The 17625-nt window shown below is 34.7% G+C and overlaps 5 protein-coding genes across 14 annotated transcripts; 3 read left to right on the top strand and 2 right to left on the bottom strand.

Annotated features, from left to right (window-relative positions):
- On the bottom strand, positions 1-8384 carry LOC124183423 (sorting nexin-29). 9 transcript variants are annotated; one of them, XM_046571896.1, is made up of 12 exons: positions 7845-8384; positions 7256-7535; positions 6029-6330; positions 5749-5874; positions 5234-5474; positions 4974-5106; positions 4652-4893; positions 4311-4526; positions 4069-4225; positions 3800-3940; positions 3577-3716; positions 1-3306 (listed from the first exon to the last, which is right to left on the bottom strand). In XM_046571896.1, exons 2-12 carry the CDS (start codon positions 7507-7509, stop codon positions 3219-3221), a joined length of 2040 nt encoding a protein of 679 aa, XP_046427852.1. In that variant the 5' UTR covers positions 7510-7535; positions 7845-8384; the 3' UTR covers positions 1-3218. The 9 variants fall into 9 exon arrangements, with proteins under 9 accessions (XP_046427852.1, XP_046427849.1, XP_046427851.1 ...); XM_046571893.1 differs by having other exon boundaries at positions 7256-7518; XM_046571895.1 differs by having other exon boundaries at positions 4652-4884; positions 7256-7518.
- Positions 8385-8563: 179 nt separating this feature from the next.
- Positions 8564-12114, top strand: LOC124183429 (E3 ubiquitin ligase Rnf157). 2 transcript variants are annotated; one of them, XM_046571911.1, is made up of 9 exons: positions 8564-8790; positions 9032-9150; positions 9225-9490; positions 9573-9714; positions 9824-10027; positions 10134-10376; positions 10509-10669; positions 11131-11401; positions 11472-12114. In XM_046571911.1, exons 1-9 carry the CDS (start codon positions 8703-8705, stop codon positions 11667-11669), a joined length of 1692 nt encoding a protein of 563 aa, XP_046427867.1. In that variant the 5' UTR covers positions 8564-8702; the 3' UTR covers positions 11670-12114. The 2 variants fall into 2 exon arrangements, with proteins under 2 accessions (XP_046427867.1, XP_046427868.1); XM_046571912.1 differs by having other exon boundaries at positions 8565-8790; positions 11251-11401.
- Positions 12115-12347: 233 nt separating this feature from the next.
- LOC124183442 (60S ribosomal protein L10) lies at positions 12348-13965 on the bottom strand. Its single transcript, XM_046571938.1, has 4 exons — positions 13838-13965; positions 13655-13683; positions 12830-13135; positions 12348-12733 (listed from the first exon to the last, which is right to left on the bottom strand). The coding sequence occupies exons 2-4, from the start codon at positions 13675-13677 to the stop codon at positions 12403-12405; spliced, it is 660 nt and encodes a 219-aa protein (XP_046427894.1). The 5' UTR covers positions 13678-13683; positions 13838-13965; the 3' UTR covers positions 12348-12402.
- A 51-nt stretch (positions 13966-14016) lies between these two features.
- Positions 14017-15158, top strand: LOC124183447 (mediator of RNA polymerase II transcription subunit 9). Its single transcript, XM_046571945.1, has 3 exons — positions 14017-14315; positions 14691-14796; positions 14882-15158. Exons 1-3 carry the CDS (start codon positions 14209-14211, stop codon positions 15020-15022), a joined length of 354 nt encoding a protein of 117 aa, XP_046427901.1. The 5' UTR covers positions 14017-14208; the 3' UTR covers positions 15023-15158.
- A 141-nt stretch (positions 15159-15299) lies between these two features.
- LOC124183441 (protein YIPF3-like) lies at positions 15300-17607 on the top strand. The gene has a single exon (XM_046571937.1). The coding sequence runs from the start codon at positions 15438-15440 to the stop codon at positions 16128-16130; it is 693 nt and encodes a 230-aa protein (XP_046427893.1). The 5' UTR covers positions 15300-15437; the 3' UTR covers positions 16131-17607.
- Positions 17608-17625: the final 18 nt, after the last annotated feature.

The following is a 17625-nucleotide window of genomic DNA, read 5'->3' as shown; positions in this document are numbered from 1 at the left end:
TTTTACTATTAATAAAATCGTTTGACTTAATTTCGACGAAGCATTTACTTATACATGTAGAAACGTTTTTTTCCAAAAAATTTATTTGCACTAAGTTTGAACGTTTCTTTAAATTTCCTTCATTTTTTTTTTATCTCTCTAAACGATTCGATTGGTTTTCCAATATAATGTATATATTGTACAACCCTGACACGTCTTTTTCACTCTTAAGTTTGCAGAGCCGTAAATCGTTTTGAGATTGCTATATGTCTTTATGTTTTATTCATGTGTCATATTAGTTTGCATTAAACCCCTCTACAATAATGCTGCTTGACGTGTTTAATGATGACAATTCATGGAAAACATACATTTTCAGCAGTATTGTACAATGGCTTTTGATACATGTAGCGAACACTAGATTTTTCATATATTTTTTATTTTTAAAGTACCTGCAGTTTTGTGGAAAGTAAAGAGAGACTTGAGACAGTTTAGCTACTAAATTTAACTCGGTATAAAAAGGATAGTCAACAAGTGACGATAGAAAAAAAATAAAATTAAAAAAAAAAACAACTTATATTCGACAAGAACCAGTTGAAAATACAGAAAGTAATGCATAAATAATATTGATAAAATACAGTATTTAAAACAAACAAACAAAAAAATAAATAATTATAATTTTTACACTCTGTACCATGTATTATAAGTAGATCTGCGGGTATTTTAAAATTTTTCTTTTTCTTAATTTTAATAATTTTAATAATCGCTTTGTTAGTAAAGCGGAAAGATTATTTCTTTTTTTTTCTTTCACCGGACACGTATACGTACTTATATACGTGTATATTCATATGCATATTTATATATACGTATATGTGTATAGAATAATGTATAAATGCAACATACCTAATAAAAAATACTCTCTTATTCGCCACTTTCCACTCAAGCCTTCACCTATTATCTAATATTTTTTGTATTTCCATTCTAATTTTTATAATATTTTTGTTTTTTTTTTCCCAATTTTTGCATATTATTACAATAATATAATGTATGTACTTGTACTATAGTTTTCTTTTTTTAAATAGGTAGATAGATAGGTAGATAGATACATAGATAGATAGATAGATAGATAGATAGATAGAATAATTTCAGTTTTCAACTTGACACTACGCTGGTTAAGAAATGAATAGAAAAAATAAAGAAAACAACCAGAAAGAATCACCTTTTTACAAGTACTCAAACAAATTTTCATATACTGACGCAATGTTAAATGAGAATAAAAAACGGTGATGCAACATAGTTCGTATAACATATAGCCTTACGAGAGTTTCTTTTTGTATTCATTAGTTACACATAATAATAATAATAATAATAACAACAACAATAATAATAATAAGGATAATATACACTGGTATTATATTCTACGCAACCTTTAATCTCAATATGGAAAGGTGAGCTTAGTTTGATTCATACTTATATTATGTAATAATAATAATAACAACAACAACAACAACAATTCGTCATTGCTTTATTTAATTTACTTGTATGACTATCGAATAATGATGAATAAGTAGAAGAATCGATTCACCGGTCACAAAAATTCATTTTCATATACTTTACAGGTAAACAAATATGTAGTATCCTTTGATCTCAGAAGCAGCGTTTGACCTTACCTCTCCATAGTGGGACTTTTCTGCGCAACTTGTTAAACGTATGGTTCTTTATATACAATTAGTTTTATCATTATTATTTATCAGCATAAAAATGTATGTACTTGTTCCAATAATAATAACAATTATGCACTTTTATTTTTTATCATAAAGTATGATATTTAAATGAAAAAAGTGTACCTTTTTATATTACTATTAAGTCGCCTTACATAAAGAGAAGAAAATGATTGAAAAAATGGAGGAAAAAAAAATAATAAATAAAATTGACCAATTTCATGGAATTTTCCGATGTATATTATATTTATGTACCACTTTGTCTCGTTTTTTTTTTTCTCATTCTAAATCGTGTTTTATCGTCAACGCCGTTATTACCATTTGTATTATATTTAATATGATATTCACACAAAACCAAAATACTGATTACAAAAACTCGTATCATAATAATAGACAAAATATATTATATTGATAATTTAAATAACAGTCTGGTTCATTATTATTATTATTATTATTTTGTTCGTGGCTACATCTCGTTAGGGCAAGTGCCAATGTACTGTTTCATACTACATTCAACAATTTCATTTCATTTTGTTAAATTCAATTGGTTTTAGTTTCTTTTCTAATTTATGAGCTTTGAACTGAATCATTTCCAAAAGCATCGCGTGGGGGGACTTGACCAGAAATTATGAAGAATGAAATTGCTAATATAGCCAGTTATTTTAACTTCCGTGACATTTTTTAATTGAATTATTATAGTTATAATCAAATTTGGGTGCTTTGATTTGTTTATTAGAATAAACAAGCAATACTTCGAGATTTCGTCCTCTGTTGGCCGAAGATCGAGCGAATTATATAGAGGGTTCGCCTCGTCGGGACATCCATTTAAGCACTCCACTCTGGTGGTTTATATAATATTGTATATTTACAATTTTTTTTTGTCTTTTGGTTTTTTTTTTCTAATGGAATAATTTAATTGCGGTAATAGAAGTTACGCAGTTGTTGTTTCGACTACCAGGAAAACGCGGTAATAATTTTTACAAACTCTTTAACGACCTATCAACAAGACGAGATGAGACAGACTAAAAATAAAGAGTTGACGTAACTCTAATGCTGGAATGTAACGTATCTTACGCGGCATGTGTTTAATAGTAGCAAAACTTGTAAACACTTGTTTATTAAATTATTATCCTTCTTTTAGGAGAAACGTAAAAAAAATCAGTTAGATATTGGGCAGTTAAAATTTACACAGGCCTTTATTCTGTAAAACCTATGTGTGGTACCATGGGACTTTGTAAATTATACATGATGCAAGAACTACGTTTAGAGTTGAAACCACAAATACAAATTAAACATAAAATATCTGATAAGTGCATGGGGTCACTGTGTTTTTAATCAATAGAAAACAGAAGCAATAAAATATGGTGTATCCTCTTTAGTATAACTATCGAAAACATGTAGGTGATTCGCCTTTGTATAAAACACCAATTTTCAAATATTTTCCATTACGAACAGTAGTCAAATATATGTAAATTATGAATTCGTTATGTTATGTACAAATTATCTAGGTATACGTATTTATTATAGTCCTGTATACTGAGGTGACGTTGAGAACGTGTTTCTCGTCGAATTTCCTTTTTTTCTTGAATCGTCGTTGTTTGGAAGATCACTGTGAAACAGTGGACATAAAAATATACTAGATACTGGCAATCATCGTTATACTTTTGAATAAAATATCTTGTATCAGATCTGTACAATGATTTACCTATTTACATTACAGACGATAATAATAACAACAGAGATAACAGTACTTAACTGGTATGATTTACATCGTACAATTTTGTATTCATGGATTTAGTGTACTCTCAGAAACTAGTCATCACTCCACATACACTCGCGTGAAGTTATAAGTCACAAGACATCTTTTAAATTAGCTCACCCAAAAAAAGGCATCAACGATACAAGAGTTTGTCTGCTTGGTCTAGCCGCAAATGCTGGAGAACAATGAGCTAACCGGCCAACAACTCTTCTTAACCATTGCTGTAGCCTTAGACGTCGCTCCTCTACGAATTTAGCATCCTATTGAACAAATGATATAACTATCAGAGCATGAAATGTACATTTAGAGCCGTATTATTAATAGTTGGGAAAATTGTTTTTACTTTGTTTCCTATTGTCTTTTTGGGAGGGAATTCAAACGTTGTCACGATAGCATCGTGTTTTTTGAGTTCTTTGTGAAGTGAGTAGAACTGCGCATACCGTCTGTAGATATTCCATTCCGTGTCCCTAATACGTACGTATATCTGAAACCATATCACTTTCATTTACTCTGACTTATGCAGATAATATTGAAATGACTTGAAGCATGAATTTCCTATTTGTTCGTGTCACTTATTTTGTATCTTATCAGTAATTCTTTACGAACAGGTACCTGGTAAACATGATGAATATCCGATGATTGCCCAGTCAAAAAAGCAGATGGCACCCAAATATGTATGAGACAGGGTGGTTCCATTGGCAGTCCATCTTCACTCAATGGTCCTCGAAGGCATTCCAATTCGGCTTGCAGTAATTTGACCAGCCTATCCCTATGTAAACGATTAGCACTTACAGGCGTGTTCGCTCAATTGTTTTTGTTTTCCACACAGATATGGTGGTTGTATGTCTAAATACCTGTTAGTTAATTGCATAGTCAGTCTGGCATTGAATTCCATTAGTTCTGCATGCATTTCGGCTACTTGCACCAGTTTATCTTGATATTGTTGTGCCTCGTTATGATAATCTAATGAATGATCTTCTTCTGACACGGTAGTAGAGTCGGAATCTCTTCGAAGCATTTGAACTGCGGTGACATACTTTCTCAGTTGTTGCCTGAGCAATTGATTTTCTCTGCACATTCACAGTGAGCAACAAATTATTTTCAAATCATGCAGATATCAAATTAATCAAACACAGGTAATATGTACGAGATTAAGCTTGAGCTCTCAGTTAACCAATGGCAAGACAAAAGTCACCTGTGCAATGCTTGCAGCTGCAAATCATGCCTCTCAACTTGATCCTGGTGTTGCCTCTGAAAACGGGCCAGCTGTAATCTACTGCCTGTCGCATCTTCTTTAGCTTGGTCGAGTAGTTCGGCTAAGGCAAGTAGCCTGATGCGTAGAGTCTCAATATCAAGATTCTCCATATCTTTCTGTATTTCTAAACCAGTTGGTGGTTCAATAGCTTCTACCGCAGCCTCTGTCACCTCCTGTAAATCCTACATTAAAATAAAATCGACGTTCTCCGCAGTGCATGCATGCTTTTAACTGAACAAAGAATCTGCACAATCATGCTTACATCGGAGTAACTTGGAGGGGTGACGAGTAAGTCCTCGAGATTTGGCTCCTCGGTAGGTGATACTGGCACTAGTCCCCGCATACTTCCAACGTCAGTTAAGGGAGTCAGAACTCTTTCCTCTTCTACGGACTCACTGCACGAAATTTAGAAATGTTATTTTTTTTATCAAAAGCTGAGTCACACTTTATCTCTTTCATTGAAATATAGAAGAGGATACTAATTCATGTACATGAGAATTATTGGTAATGTCCATATCTCACTTTTGCCATTCAACCGTTGTGTTATTTTGCTCAACAGTTGAACCATCGGAATCAGGCTGACCTTCGAGCAAATAGTCTTTGACCGACGTCATAGTTGGTGAACTTAAACAAGTCGGAGGTGCACTGACAGACACGTCCACGTTTATAATTTCGCTTTCCTGACCGTTGTCGTCATCATCAAATGAGATTATATGAGTGCGTACCTTTTTCTTGCGTTTTTCGTGATCAATTTTGGAAGAATCTAAACAATGCAAAGTGTGTTCTCATGCTTTTACCTATCCCGCTGTACAACAAACTAAGCAATCGAAATATTACTACAATTGATACAATGTGACGAGACATGTCACAAAATTCAAACACATTTCTTTGTAATAAAACAAAGAGTACCAAGTTTGAATTTTTGGTACGATATCCAAATAGCAAGTAATAGAAGTCAAAATTTTTAATTACATTCATTCTAGACAAAACGGCTTATAAATTCTAGATTCAACTGTACTTAGAAACGAATGTAATACCTGGAAGTATTGTTGGAATAATTGGTTCCGACTGTGATATACTGCAACCTGCAATTTGTCCTTCCTTATTGTAGTCATCAAGGTTCTCATTATCTATCCGTATAGCAAATAATATTGTCCCCAGACCTAATAGTTCACGAAAGAAATATTTATAATCAACAGTCATCACAAATTCACAAGCCTGAACAGATCGTCGAAAGGTAAAAATACTTTCGCAGCTATCATTCGCAAGAAAGTTTTTAATTATCAGATATATAAATAATTCATAGTTGCAAACTACCTGCAGCTACATTAGGTAGGACTGAGGATCTTTCTTGGTCTAATAAAAATGCCCAATCTTCGTAAAAGGGGGATAAATTTTCGGGACTGATTATAGAGTGCAAATGTCTCTCAAGGGATTTCTCATTCAGAGCAGCTCTGAGCCATGCTCTACCTCGTCCCAAATCTGTGCAAACTTTTCTGAGCACACTGAAGCGCTCTTGTTCGTGCCAAGTAAGCTGTTCTCTAATGCAAGGCCAGAATGTTGCCTCTTGGGCTATACTAGTTTTGTATAAGCCACCTGACACTAAGTCTGAAACGTGCCTGGAAGTAGAAAAAATTGTATACGTTATTCCAATGTCTGCTTAGATTCTTTGCCAAAATGTTTACAGTTTTATATTCATAATTGCCTAATGCTTTCCAAGTTTTGTTAGGTCACTGCACTCGATAGAATTTACTTAGAATGTAAAAAAACATACAAATTTCATGAAGCAAGTTTCAGTAAAAAAGGATAAGAGAAACAATGATAATGAATAAACAGTATATTGACATTTAGAAAATAAATTACATCGTGTATTAATTACAATATGAAGTCGAGCTCCTCGCATTATGGTGGATGAATTTCCTTGAATTTTGCTACATCGATAAAACTATGGCTCAAGTTTATATTCCGATATTTATTTCTTCTCCTGGTTTGCAATTTTTTTAGTAGATACCGATGTGTGATTCATAAACAAGAAATAATGAGATTGCCTCGTCGGCATTAGTCATTAAGGAAATTCATCAATCAACAATTGCGAAGTTTCAACCAATCAACTTCAAGTTACGCAACAATAATAAACGTGGAACAAAACTATTCTTCGATAGTATATACTTGACATTTTCATGCTATGACAGATTTTTAGGTTAGTGACGCATGTGTTACATGTTTCTCCAATATCCCTTCATTTGATCCTGACTATGTTACTATTTATGTTTACAATATTGATACGATATGTATATATTTGAGCTGAAATCAAGGAAAAATCAAAAAACAAGTAACACATGCACAACTAACCTAAGAGCCAATCATTGATAACTAACAAAGAACAGTTTTATTCACTTTTTTTTACTGTTGTGTAGCGAGGACCTGTCGAAATGTCGAAAATGTTAAACAAACAATTTATTCAACGGTAAACACCGACGAAGCAATCCTTTTCAATCAATATAATCTTGGCTGAAAAACTCTGCGAATTAAAAGTAAACTTACCTAAGTGCTGAATTTAATTTATCTGTACGATTAGCACGTAATCCATGATTAAAAATCGACTCAAACATGTAACATAAGAGATTAACACAAGCATCAGAATCAGTGGCCAATTCTGCTCGTCCGCCGAATCTGAGATGGCATTTTTTAGCAGCAGCCAACAAGTCCTCTTGTAGTTTTTGTCTGTCGGTTACATGATCGCATTCTGGAGTAGTTTCTGACAAATTATTCGCCCCGGGGACTATAGCTGACATCATACGAAGAGCCTATAAAATGATGCTTACTAAAACATGAAAGAAATTTGCTATTGCCAATATATTCTAAGTCTGACAAAAGAAAAAGTTGAGAAGTGAGATCGGAATGTAAATTGTTGTACTCGGTGATTGTTTTTTAGATGGTTTCTTTTTTATTAGAGAATATAATTTAAATACCATTCCGAGAATGAGAAGTTAACAGGAACTGGCGATAAATCTTATTGTTAACTGCAATAAATTGGCTCGCATAATTTATTTGCCAAATTTCATGTCATCTTTGGTCAAGGACACAAAACACACAATATATACATCGAATGGTAATCGTAATCAATACCAACCATTTAGATTGAACAACAATAGTCGAAGCTTAACGATATAAATGTCAAGGATTCACTATAATCGCAACAAAAGGTGAAAAAAAAATAAATAAATAGGACGACGACGCACAAGAGTCAATCAGCGATACTCCGTGATGATAACATTCCAATTGTCCTCCGTGAGCTACCACACAACATAACCACCATAACCACAATGCCGATAATCTGTGGTAAAACTAGTTAAAATATACCTGTCGAAGATAATCGTTTACATCGACCACCGCGATAAAATAATAATTAATGTATCACTGGACACAGAGCCATCGGGAGCAATTGAATTTTTCCACTGCGGGGGGCGGTATTCACTTGAGAGTTGAAACCGTACTCCAGATAAGTAGATCCGAAATGATTCAAAGCATTATCTCTATGTGTCCTCAGTCTTCCAATCTCCCAAAGCGTTGGACTACAGCGTGATAGAAATCACGGCAGAAAATCTCAATGTCAACAGATAACTATGGTGTTTTACATCTTAATTTCACGATACATGCTAACAAAACTTAACTGGATTTCCCCTGATATAATATAATGTTCATTGGAAATGTTTAGACACTAAGAAAATTGCAGAGATAACTCAGTGGGAAATGGAGAGACTATCGTTAACTGGACAATTCTCTATATCACCAGCGGTAGCGAGATACGTCACTTTTACTTCCTTGTCGTGTAATCTCGTGAGTTGTATCATCAATGGTCTTTACCACGCTTTGTCACCAGCTGATGAGGCCGTAGATACCTTGTTGAATGTTGTTTAGTTGTCAAAAGTGCGAACGAGTAACGAACTTTCTTCATTTCATCTCGCATTTTCAACGAAAATAGTTGAAAATGGGCTCACTAACCAGCAGACAAAATGCTGGTGTCGAAGAAGTCGACATAGTTTCAAACCATGCCTACAAATATCCTCCGCGTTCGGGTAAAATGTTATTATTATTAAATTACGTTCCATACTCTTTAATGAAATTTTATTATGTACCTCTTCCTATTACTTTACTGTCAGAGGCAGCTTTGTCATGTAACTTCATATCTTGATAACAACAAGTTTATTTATTTTTTCTTACACGATAAATTCATTCTTTCCCAAAAGACAAATGACGTTAATTCTATTACACCGAATCATAAATGAACACGATTACAAACTTTTCATAAATTAACAGGCAGTTATTTTGGAAGCCACTTTATAATGGGTGGTGAGAGGTTCGATACACCTCAACCGGAAGCTTACCTTTTCGGAGAAAATGCTGATTTAAATTTCCTCGGAAGTAGGCCAACTCCGGTTAGTACTCATGACTGTGAAAGGATTGAACCTGGACTCTTTTCGACAATATAGATTATTTTTTTTCTCCGTAGTTTCCATATCCTCCGCCTCAAGCCAACGATCCAACAAAGACTCTGAAAAGTCTGGTTAACATACGGAAGGAATCACTACGGCTAGTGCGTATCATAGACCAAACATCAACTTCGTCGCAACACCATAATAGTAAGCATTACGGAGATGGAGATACCGACTATAAACCTACCAGGTTTAACATAGAATTTACTTTCGACTGTGACGTTAGATGTGCCATAACGGTTTATTATTTTTGTACTGAGGATGTAACCGCTAATGGAGTTGTGTAAGTATGATAGAGTTTGAGAATAACCATACTGTGTATTATAACACTTCGAATTTGCATTTTATTGTTTTTATCTATTCAGGTATATACCTCGAGATCCTTCGATGAATTCTGAGACATATCATTATAAAAAGGGTACTAATCAACAGTTCAGCCAATCGTCTCATATTTTTGATCCAACTCTATACAACGAGGAAGATTTAGTATACAATCCAGACAGAGAGGTGTGATTATCTTAAAACTTGGCTTCACTTGACAAACAAAATAGTACTTCATAAAATTGTCTATTTTATATCTTTACATCCTGACTATTACACAAGTATTACTTTCCAGGTCATTCCAATCGCAATTCACTGCGTTGCAGAGGAGGGAACGGAGGAGCCAAAACAGTCTCATACTACTATCGCTGTTATAGAAAAACATTCCGATGGATCGTACGTGTTAAAAGCATTGAAACAAAAGCTATACGTAGATGGCCTTTGTTATCTAATTCAAGAAATTTACGGCATTGAAAATAAGAACAGCGAAAATGCTAAGGTATCGCAGAAGCAGTCAAGATGATATTTCAATTACACAAAACAGGAACCATAAAGTTGCATGTTGAAAAATTCACTTTTTTCAATTAATTTATTTCTCTTTGTAGCAACAAGGAAGCGATGAAGATACTGAAGATAGTGGATCTGAATGCGTTATATGCATGTGTGACGTACGTGATACATTGATTCTACCTTGTAGGCACTTGTGCCTGTGTAATGGGTGTGCGGACTCGTTACGGTATCAGGCAAATAATTGTCCTATATGTCGAGCACCTTTCAGGGCTTTGTTGCAAATTAAAGCTTTGCAGAAAGCGACTGGGGCAATACTGTCCAATCCGCCACTGGCTGAGGTATTGATTATTAGTATTCATTCTTTTTTATAACTCAAGCTGTCATTAGTCTGTATGATGGAAGCCAGTTCTGACTAATTCACTTCTCTTCGTAAACCAGCAATTAAATTCGATTCTTAAACTACTTTCCAGGGTAGTTGTGAAAATATACCACCTGGCTATGAGGCAGTATCGCTCATAGAAGCTTTGAATGGCCCTTATACACCAAGAGCAACGGTCCTACCAATTGAGTCCCTGGATACTCCTGACACAGACACAGCCAGTGCTATTCAAGCTGCTGAAATTTTAAATCGGTATGTCAGTAAAATGATGAAGATTTTAATATACTATTTTCTAGCCATTATTGAAATTCAAATAACCGTCCTTTACTGCTTTCACCCTCACATGCCTCTAACAAAACTCCACGCATCTCTAAAATCATGAACATTCCATGTCTAACACATTTAACCCTTTAACTGCATCTTAAAATAATGTTCACTACAACAATAATGCACGTGTACAAAAAGAAAATATTTTCTTAAAACTAACCCTAATATTAGGTTACTTGATAAGAAAACGATAATCTAATGGTAATTTATCACTTTTTCTTGGTGACTGACGCGTAAAACTTATCAAACTTGTATGAGAACGAAAGAATAGGATGGGATTCCAAGCTCAAACTTGTATATCCATGAATCAAAGGTGTAATCTTAAAGGGTTAAATTGTATAGATTGTAGATCATAGTAGGATGGTAGAAACAAGAACTTTTTTTAGATCAGCTGAGCGTACGCCAGTTTCGAAACATGCATCTCCAAAAGATACGGAGAAGTCACCAAGAACTAGTGGTATGCCTTGTGCAACACCCGAGTTCCGAATGTCTGTTCTACTTGCAAGGGATGAAATTTCTGGTTCTCAAAAAGATCTTCGCAGTCGTTCTCCAGTTGCACGAGCCAAAGTAATTAGTCGTCCACGTGACAAAACGGCCCTTCGTACAAGAGACACATTAAGACTCGTTAATGAGAAGCAATCAACTGCTATCGATGAGGTAAAGTAGTTCTTTTGCTGCTAACAAACTGAGAGATTCATTTCTCAAATAATTTCGTCAACGTTTTCAGGGACAAGATGATGATAGTGAAGCAGAGAAACTATCTCCTTTATTGGACGCAGTTACAAGCACAGAAGCATTGGATACTAGTCTTCATCCGATGCATAACATAGAGCCTATAGATGATTTGGATATCGATGACGAATTGCAAGTAGAAAACGGAAGTGTGAAGAACGTGGATCGTACTAATGAGAAAAATTTACACTAAGTTTAAAACTTGTTACCACAAACTCGTTAAACAGTCGAACAATAATGATACCTACATCTTTCGTTGGCAAAAAAGTTTCAAAGTGCAATTCATCTGTCAGATGTATTCTTTTAACTTTCAAAGTTAAATGCAGGTAGCCTAGGGCAGCTTGAACAGTTGTGTTATAAAATTGGGCCATACATTCCCTTAATATTGTATTTTTCAAATTTTAATTAGGTAATTAGGTACTTTCTAATCATTTTACTAACAAAGTATTTTAGTGAACTATATTTCCAATTTTTGGATATTTTTTGTTAAATTTATTCCTGTACATAATTTACAATTGATAACTTTATGGACGCGTAATCTCACTCAACTTTTATTTTCTATGACGTTACTGATTTGTAATGAGTTACGTAGGATATGGCGTTCTAATCATTTGTAAAATAAATTCTTAAAATCACAGTACCATCCTTTTCACATTATACCTATTTTATTATGAACTCCGAACAGATGATCATCTGCTACATCTGTAGAACACTTATACCTGTAACAATGGATCTATTATAAAAGCGAACTTTGTACTATTCACCATGGAAATGGTAAATTGGCAAAAAAAGATCTGGAATTGATACTGAACTTATAGCATGCATCTTCCTGCAACATAACGAGGTATAATAGTAAAAAACGCACAATTTCAATTAGTCGGAATAAAATTTATTGAGACCACATTTACAGAAGTGTTTGGCTCAGATTAGGCACTGGCCAGGCTTTCTCTGAACTTCTTCCACGCGTCTAGGGGTCCGTGCTCTGGAAGATATTTGACATTGCAGCCATCTTGGGCAAGACGACCAGCTACCTTCAGATCCTCGTATTCAGCACGTTCGTACTTGGTAAATCCCCACTTCTTAGAAACGTAGATCTTTTGACGACCAGGGAACTTGAACTTGGCACGCCGTAGAGCCTCGATAACTACCGCCTTGTGACGGTCCGATGAGCGCACACTCATGATCGGCTGCCCGATTCGGACACGAGCAACAGTACCTTGAGGCTTACCAAAGGCTCCTCTCATCCCAGTTTGGAGCCTAGATAGTTGAACAAATTTGTAGCATTAATTTTCGATCTAAGTAGATAATATTCCGTTGTTGGATAAATGAGTTACTATTGTTCACGTAATTTACCTATCAGCTCCAGCGCATGACAACATTTTGTTGATGCGAATGACGTGGAAAGGGTGGAGTCGCATCCTAATGTGGAACTGATCTTTGCCAGCATTTTTGACCATGTATTTGTTGCAGCAAATACGACCTGCTTCTAGAGCTTCTGAGCTAAGCTGTTCATATTCGTCAGAAACCAAATGAACGCAGAGTGGAAAGTCTTCGACACATGCCTTCTTCTTTCCCAAGTCAAAGATACGAATCTTTGGGTCAGGGACACCCCGACAGAAACGAGACTTAGGATATGGTTTGTTCTTGCAGTAGCGATAACTGTAATTTAACAAAAATTCTCATCAGTATTTGATTTATAACATATTTACACAGCACTTAGATTCCCAAACCTTTATCTCAAAGCGTATTGCAACAATGACATCTGATTGTATAAATTATAAATTAAATGATACATATTGCGAAACAGGTTAGACACCAGTGTTAACGAGGTTATGTTATGATCATGTCGAACTTTCAGTTCCACAAAATTCTCTACAGTTGACTAATGGTCTGGAATTGCAACTCTTATTAGCAAAATTTTCGCGACAATTACAGAGAACTTCAAAATAAGCGAGTAAATGAAGAGGCAGTAATGGGTTAAATACAGAACAGTGCACTTCGAAGCTTGGCATACACCTGCGTTGACACAAAAAAGGGAATTTTGTTAGAGCCTCGGATTAATTCGTAGCTCGAGTCAATTAAAGCAATCGTTGGTCAGGAATAAAGGTACCACGATTATTTCTCTTTTCGATTATTTCTTTTTTCCTAAATTAGAAAATGCGAGTCATGACGACTTACCACCTCGCTGGCCGGCGTCCCATTTTGGACTGAAAATATAAACACCACAATTATTTATCGAAAAAACTATCACTCTTAACAATTGGTAAATTAACCTAATTCCGTTCAGTAAGACTAATTAATTGCCGTTGTGTAGGATTCCTCGGATTATCAGAGATATAAAACAGCATTCGCGATACACACCTACTACCCTTGATAGCCCAAATGAAAGAGACGGAAATCAATTTTCTGGTGAAATGTTCAGGAGCTACTTCCGGCATTCGCGGTGCAACACCATAGACTATACTAACGATTACGTCCATTCTATGTCTAACTTTACAAGCTAGATGTTAAGCTCCTTGCCATCGCTCCATCTACAAAACTTGATTTTTCCGGCTTCTGTTTCTGACAGTACCGTAAAATTTTGTCAAACCTTCGTGGTGTGCTAAATGCTTTGAACGACCAGTTCGCGTGATAAAGAACGTGTGTAGATAAATTCATTTAAACTGACTACGAAAGAAGAAAAAATTAGTGTCGAAAAAGCAGAAGATGCCGAAAAAAATTGCGGTGAAAATATGATGGAAGTTGTTGAGATAGCAGAGGAAGCGCCTGCTCGAAGTCAGTTCACAGTCGACGATCTAGACATAGAAATTCTACCGCTTGTTTACGAAATAATCCGAAGGTATGTGGGTTTAATTTATTTTCTTGTTAACACTAGCAATACCCTTTGAAATTGACATGCCAAAAATAGTACTCCATTTTTTCCAGTTATTATAGATAGAAAGTTGCGAAAGCACTCCCCATTGTCTGCCACGTTTGTCAAATTATTTATAGCTCATATGATTGCGTATCAAAATTATTAACACAAGGTACATGATTGCTCAATTTCTCAAATTGATATTCTAATTTTATTCACTTGCTCTGCGAACATTAGATCGTGACGTTGGAGTATTACAGGATCACGTATGAACAAGAATTTACCTTATTAAATGTACAGCTAATTTGTCTCATCAAACTAGTTATGTAATGCAACAAAATTTTGATTTGTTCCACATAGCGTGGAAAAAGATCCTCATGACAACACCCAAAAAGCTAAGGACTCTCAGGATACGAGTCACAAAATACTAGATTTACAAAAAAAATTGGACTCTGCACGATCACAGGTGTGTATACTCGACGATAATCATGCTTAGCATGACTAAATATTCGTTCTCTGTAATTTAATAAACCGAAACCCATTGCTTTTAGATAAAAAAATTGCCTGGGATAGAATATAGCAAAGAGGAGCAATTACAGAAGCTAGAAACACTTCGCAGGCAGCTCAAGTTGAAGCGAGAACTACTACTCAAGTATCGTAATATGTGCACATTCGACGTACCCAAAGTATAAATAATTAGACTTTCATACTATAATTCATTATGGTTCTGCGTTTTCTTATGCGATACTTGGCCAACAACGAACAGCTCATCAACAAATTAGCAGATTCAAAACCTATAAGACGAGCTGCTCAGCTGGTTGTTTATTTTATGCAACGTTCTTCCCAGCACGGTATACCATCCAGTCCACAGGAGCTTGGCAAACAATGGGCAAGTTTATTATCGCGTTTCTCATCTAATCTCAAAGAAGGAATTGCAGACGCTAAGAAGGATCAGGAAAAGAAACAATCTAAATAACATATATTCTAACGTAACCAAATTACTCTCCTGCGATTAGTTATCCATCTCAAAGCCTTCGATGAATCAGTTTTTTTTTTTTCTGAATTGTGAATTAGATTTAATAGTTTAATATTTCCCATCGGTTTACCATGGCGTACAAAGGATCAGCCGTTATATTGGTGCCTACAGATTCCAAACAATATTGCGTTAAAGTTGATGGCCATGTTTCGTTTGTCAATCGTTATATGAAAGTTACACCCTACGATATTGGAAGACGGATTATAGCTTCCCTCGGACCTCCTTGTAACAAGAAATTTAGAATTGAAAATATAGATCTAGTAGGACCCCTCCTAGCAGTCTTAATTTTAATTGCAATTCTACATTACGGATATAGGATTAAAGAGCCGTCGGCTACAGATTTAACTATGGCTCCTGTAACTTCAGTGCTGCTATATATTGTTGTGAATCCCTGTCTAGGTTTTGTGCTCTGTAAATTGGCACGCGCAAGTATGGTATTCTGGGATTTAGTTGGGTTGTTGGGCTATGCCTTGTATTCTCATCTCATAACGTTAATTCTGAGCCTTATGATATATCAAGAAGAAAGTAACGCGTTCTTTTTCCTATGTTTACTTTCATTTGGAGGACTGAGTGCTCTTAGAGTATGTATCCTTCTTATAACTAGTATACCCAAACCTGCTGCTCGACTTTTAGTTTGTTCTACATTATTCATAAATCACTTGTTATTCTTAATTTTCTTACACTTTACCTATATGCATCCGACGTTTATATACGGCAGAGGCAGCGACAAACGTGTACCCACAAAAATACATACAAATTTGTAAGTGAAATTTTTAGAGAAACCTACAAAATAATAAGCATACTTGTGAATTCTTCAATATCATTTGGCATCAATTGGCTTACCAACTAAATTAACTTTTTATATTGCGTTGATAGTGTCTACAGCCAATTGTGAGCAGACTTTGTAGTTTGTGGAAAATGTTTCAAATTTAATTGTTTTTAGACTAGATTACAACATTTATAATCCGTTTGGATTATCCAATGTAATTTTACTCATATAAAAGTGAATTTGCATCATATTTGTATATTTTTCTCAAACTTTACTAAAGCCTCTTGCAGAAATTAACCAGCTGTGAAAAAAAATTCTTTTTTTAAATCCAGCAAGGTTTATTCTGCCACAAAATATAGGAAATATAAGTCACCAGTGAACTACGATGTAAAAAGAGAAGTTATTTCCAATTTCAGATTGTATTATACGGCATTTATTTGATATTACAACAAGAAAAACACCAGAATTACGAGTATTAAGATCAGTCCAGTTTCACTGAGCATGAAAATCAACTTCTTTGAAAATTATCTTGTTAGTTCGATAAAGTATCGAAATTATAAGTTGCATAATACAGCACGTACGTTTACAGTATTCTTAGAGTTTTATCCGTTGTAACAAATTGGGCAGATGAAACCTAATGTAGCACACGTGATTATTGTTAATACTTTATATGAATATTGAATACTTTCACAAAGAATCAACATTAGAAATCCAACCCATAGATCAATCTTATCTTCTAAAATTTCTACTATCTATATAGTAATATTAATATTAACATCATAATCAGTCAAAGAAAATCATCTGTCTAACAAGCATTCTCGACCACCTATTCAATCATTTGAAAAATAGTACAATGAATTACAAAGTATTAAACTCATAGCCCTTACATGTGTAATATACATACAGAAACACAGTTTCATCTTTAAATTATACAGTCAGGACAAGCGCAAAAGAAGTAACTTACAGTGAACAGAAAAAAGTAATTGAAGCCTGCATTGATACCAAAAACAGCTGTTTTCACCCCATATCTAATGATGCTATAGCAGTAAAGGAGATGTGAAATCAATACATATTATTCACGGATATACTTTCGACGTAATTCAGCCAATGTCTGGAAATGTCAAAAAATATATATACAGATTTTACTCTCACCTCAACTGTTTGCGTAACATGTCTGGAAAACACAAACATACTTTTCTGAAATTCGGCAATTAAAAATTATTCTTTAGGAGTAATGGAACTATGTAAGAAACTGCTCAGTACAACAAAACGAACTAATATATCGATTCAATGATCGAGTGGAACACTATAGATGGTTTACAGAGATGGGGTGTCTTTTTCCTGGATAGGTTCGGAGTATGTTATTCTTAGATTTTAAACTGAGAAACACGCAGTTGTAAGACTGTGTTTTCGTTTGATAAACAATGCGGATTGCAATTTTATATCTGTTGGAAAAATTTTGCATACAGATAGTCTATTCAAAAAAAGTA

Source organism: Neodiprion fabricii, chromosome 5, assembly GCF_021155785.1.
Source record: "Neodiprion fabricii isolate iyNeoFabr1 chromosome 5, iyNeoFabr1.1, whole genome shotgun sequence".
In the NCBI taxonomy this organism is placed as follows: Eukaryota; Metazoa; Arthropoda; class Insecta; order Hymenoptera; family Diprionidae; genus Neodiprion; species Neodiprion fabricii.
This window is presented reverse-complemented; position numbering and strand designations above follow the sequence as displayed.

Coding starts and splice junctions, on each gene's coding strand:
- LOC124183442 (XM_046571938.1), bottom strand. CDS start 13,677: ATGGGACGCCGGCCAGCGAGGTG. Junction 13,136..13,654: donor GGACGCCGGCCAGCGAGGTG/GTAAGTCGTCAT, acceptor GTTAAATTACAG/TTATCGCTACTGCAAGAACA. Junction 12,734..12,829: donor TCATGCGCTGGAGCTGATAG/GTAAATTACGTG, acceptor TCAACTATCTAG/GCTCCAAACTGGGATGAGAG.
- LOC124183429 (XM_046571911.1), top strand. CDS start 8,703: ATGGGCTCACTAACCAGCAGACAAAATGCTGGTGTCGAAGAAGTCGAC. Junction 9,491..9,572: donor GTAACCGCTAATGGAGTTGT/GTAAGTATGATA, acceptor TTATCTATTCAG/GTATATACCTCGAGATCCTT. Junction 11,402..11,471: donor AATCAACTGCTATCGATGAG/GTAAAGTAGTTC, acceptor CAACGTTTTCAG/GGACAAGATGATGATAGTGA.
- LOC124183441 (XM_046571937.1), top strand. CDS start 15,438: ATGGCGTACAAAGGATCAGCCGTTATATTGGTGCCTACAGATTCCAAA.
- LOC124183423 (XM_046571893.1), bottom strand. Junction 5,107..5,233: donor ACAACGGTTGAATGGCAAAA/GTGAGATATGGA, acceptor AATTTCGTGCAG/TGAGTCCGTAGAAGAGGAAA. Junction 4,226..4,310: donor ACTATGCAATTAACTAACAG/GTATTTAGACAT, acceptor TCGTTTACATAG/GGATAGGCTGGTCAAATTAC.
- LOC124183447 (XM_046571945.1), top strand. CDS start 14,209: ATGATGGAAGTTGTTGAGATAGCAGAGGAAGCGCCTGCTCGAAGTCAG. Junction 14,316..14,690: donor GTTTACGAAATAATCCGAAG/GTATGTGGGTTT, acceptor TGTTCCACATAG/CGTGGAAAAAGATCCTCATG. Junction 14,797..14,881: donor TGGACTCTGCACGATCACAG/GTGTGTATACTC, acceptor CATTGCTTTTAG/ATAAAAAAATTGCCTGGGAT.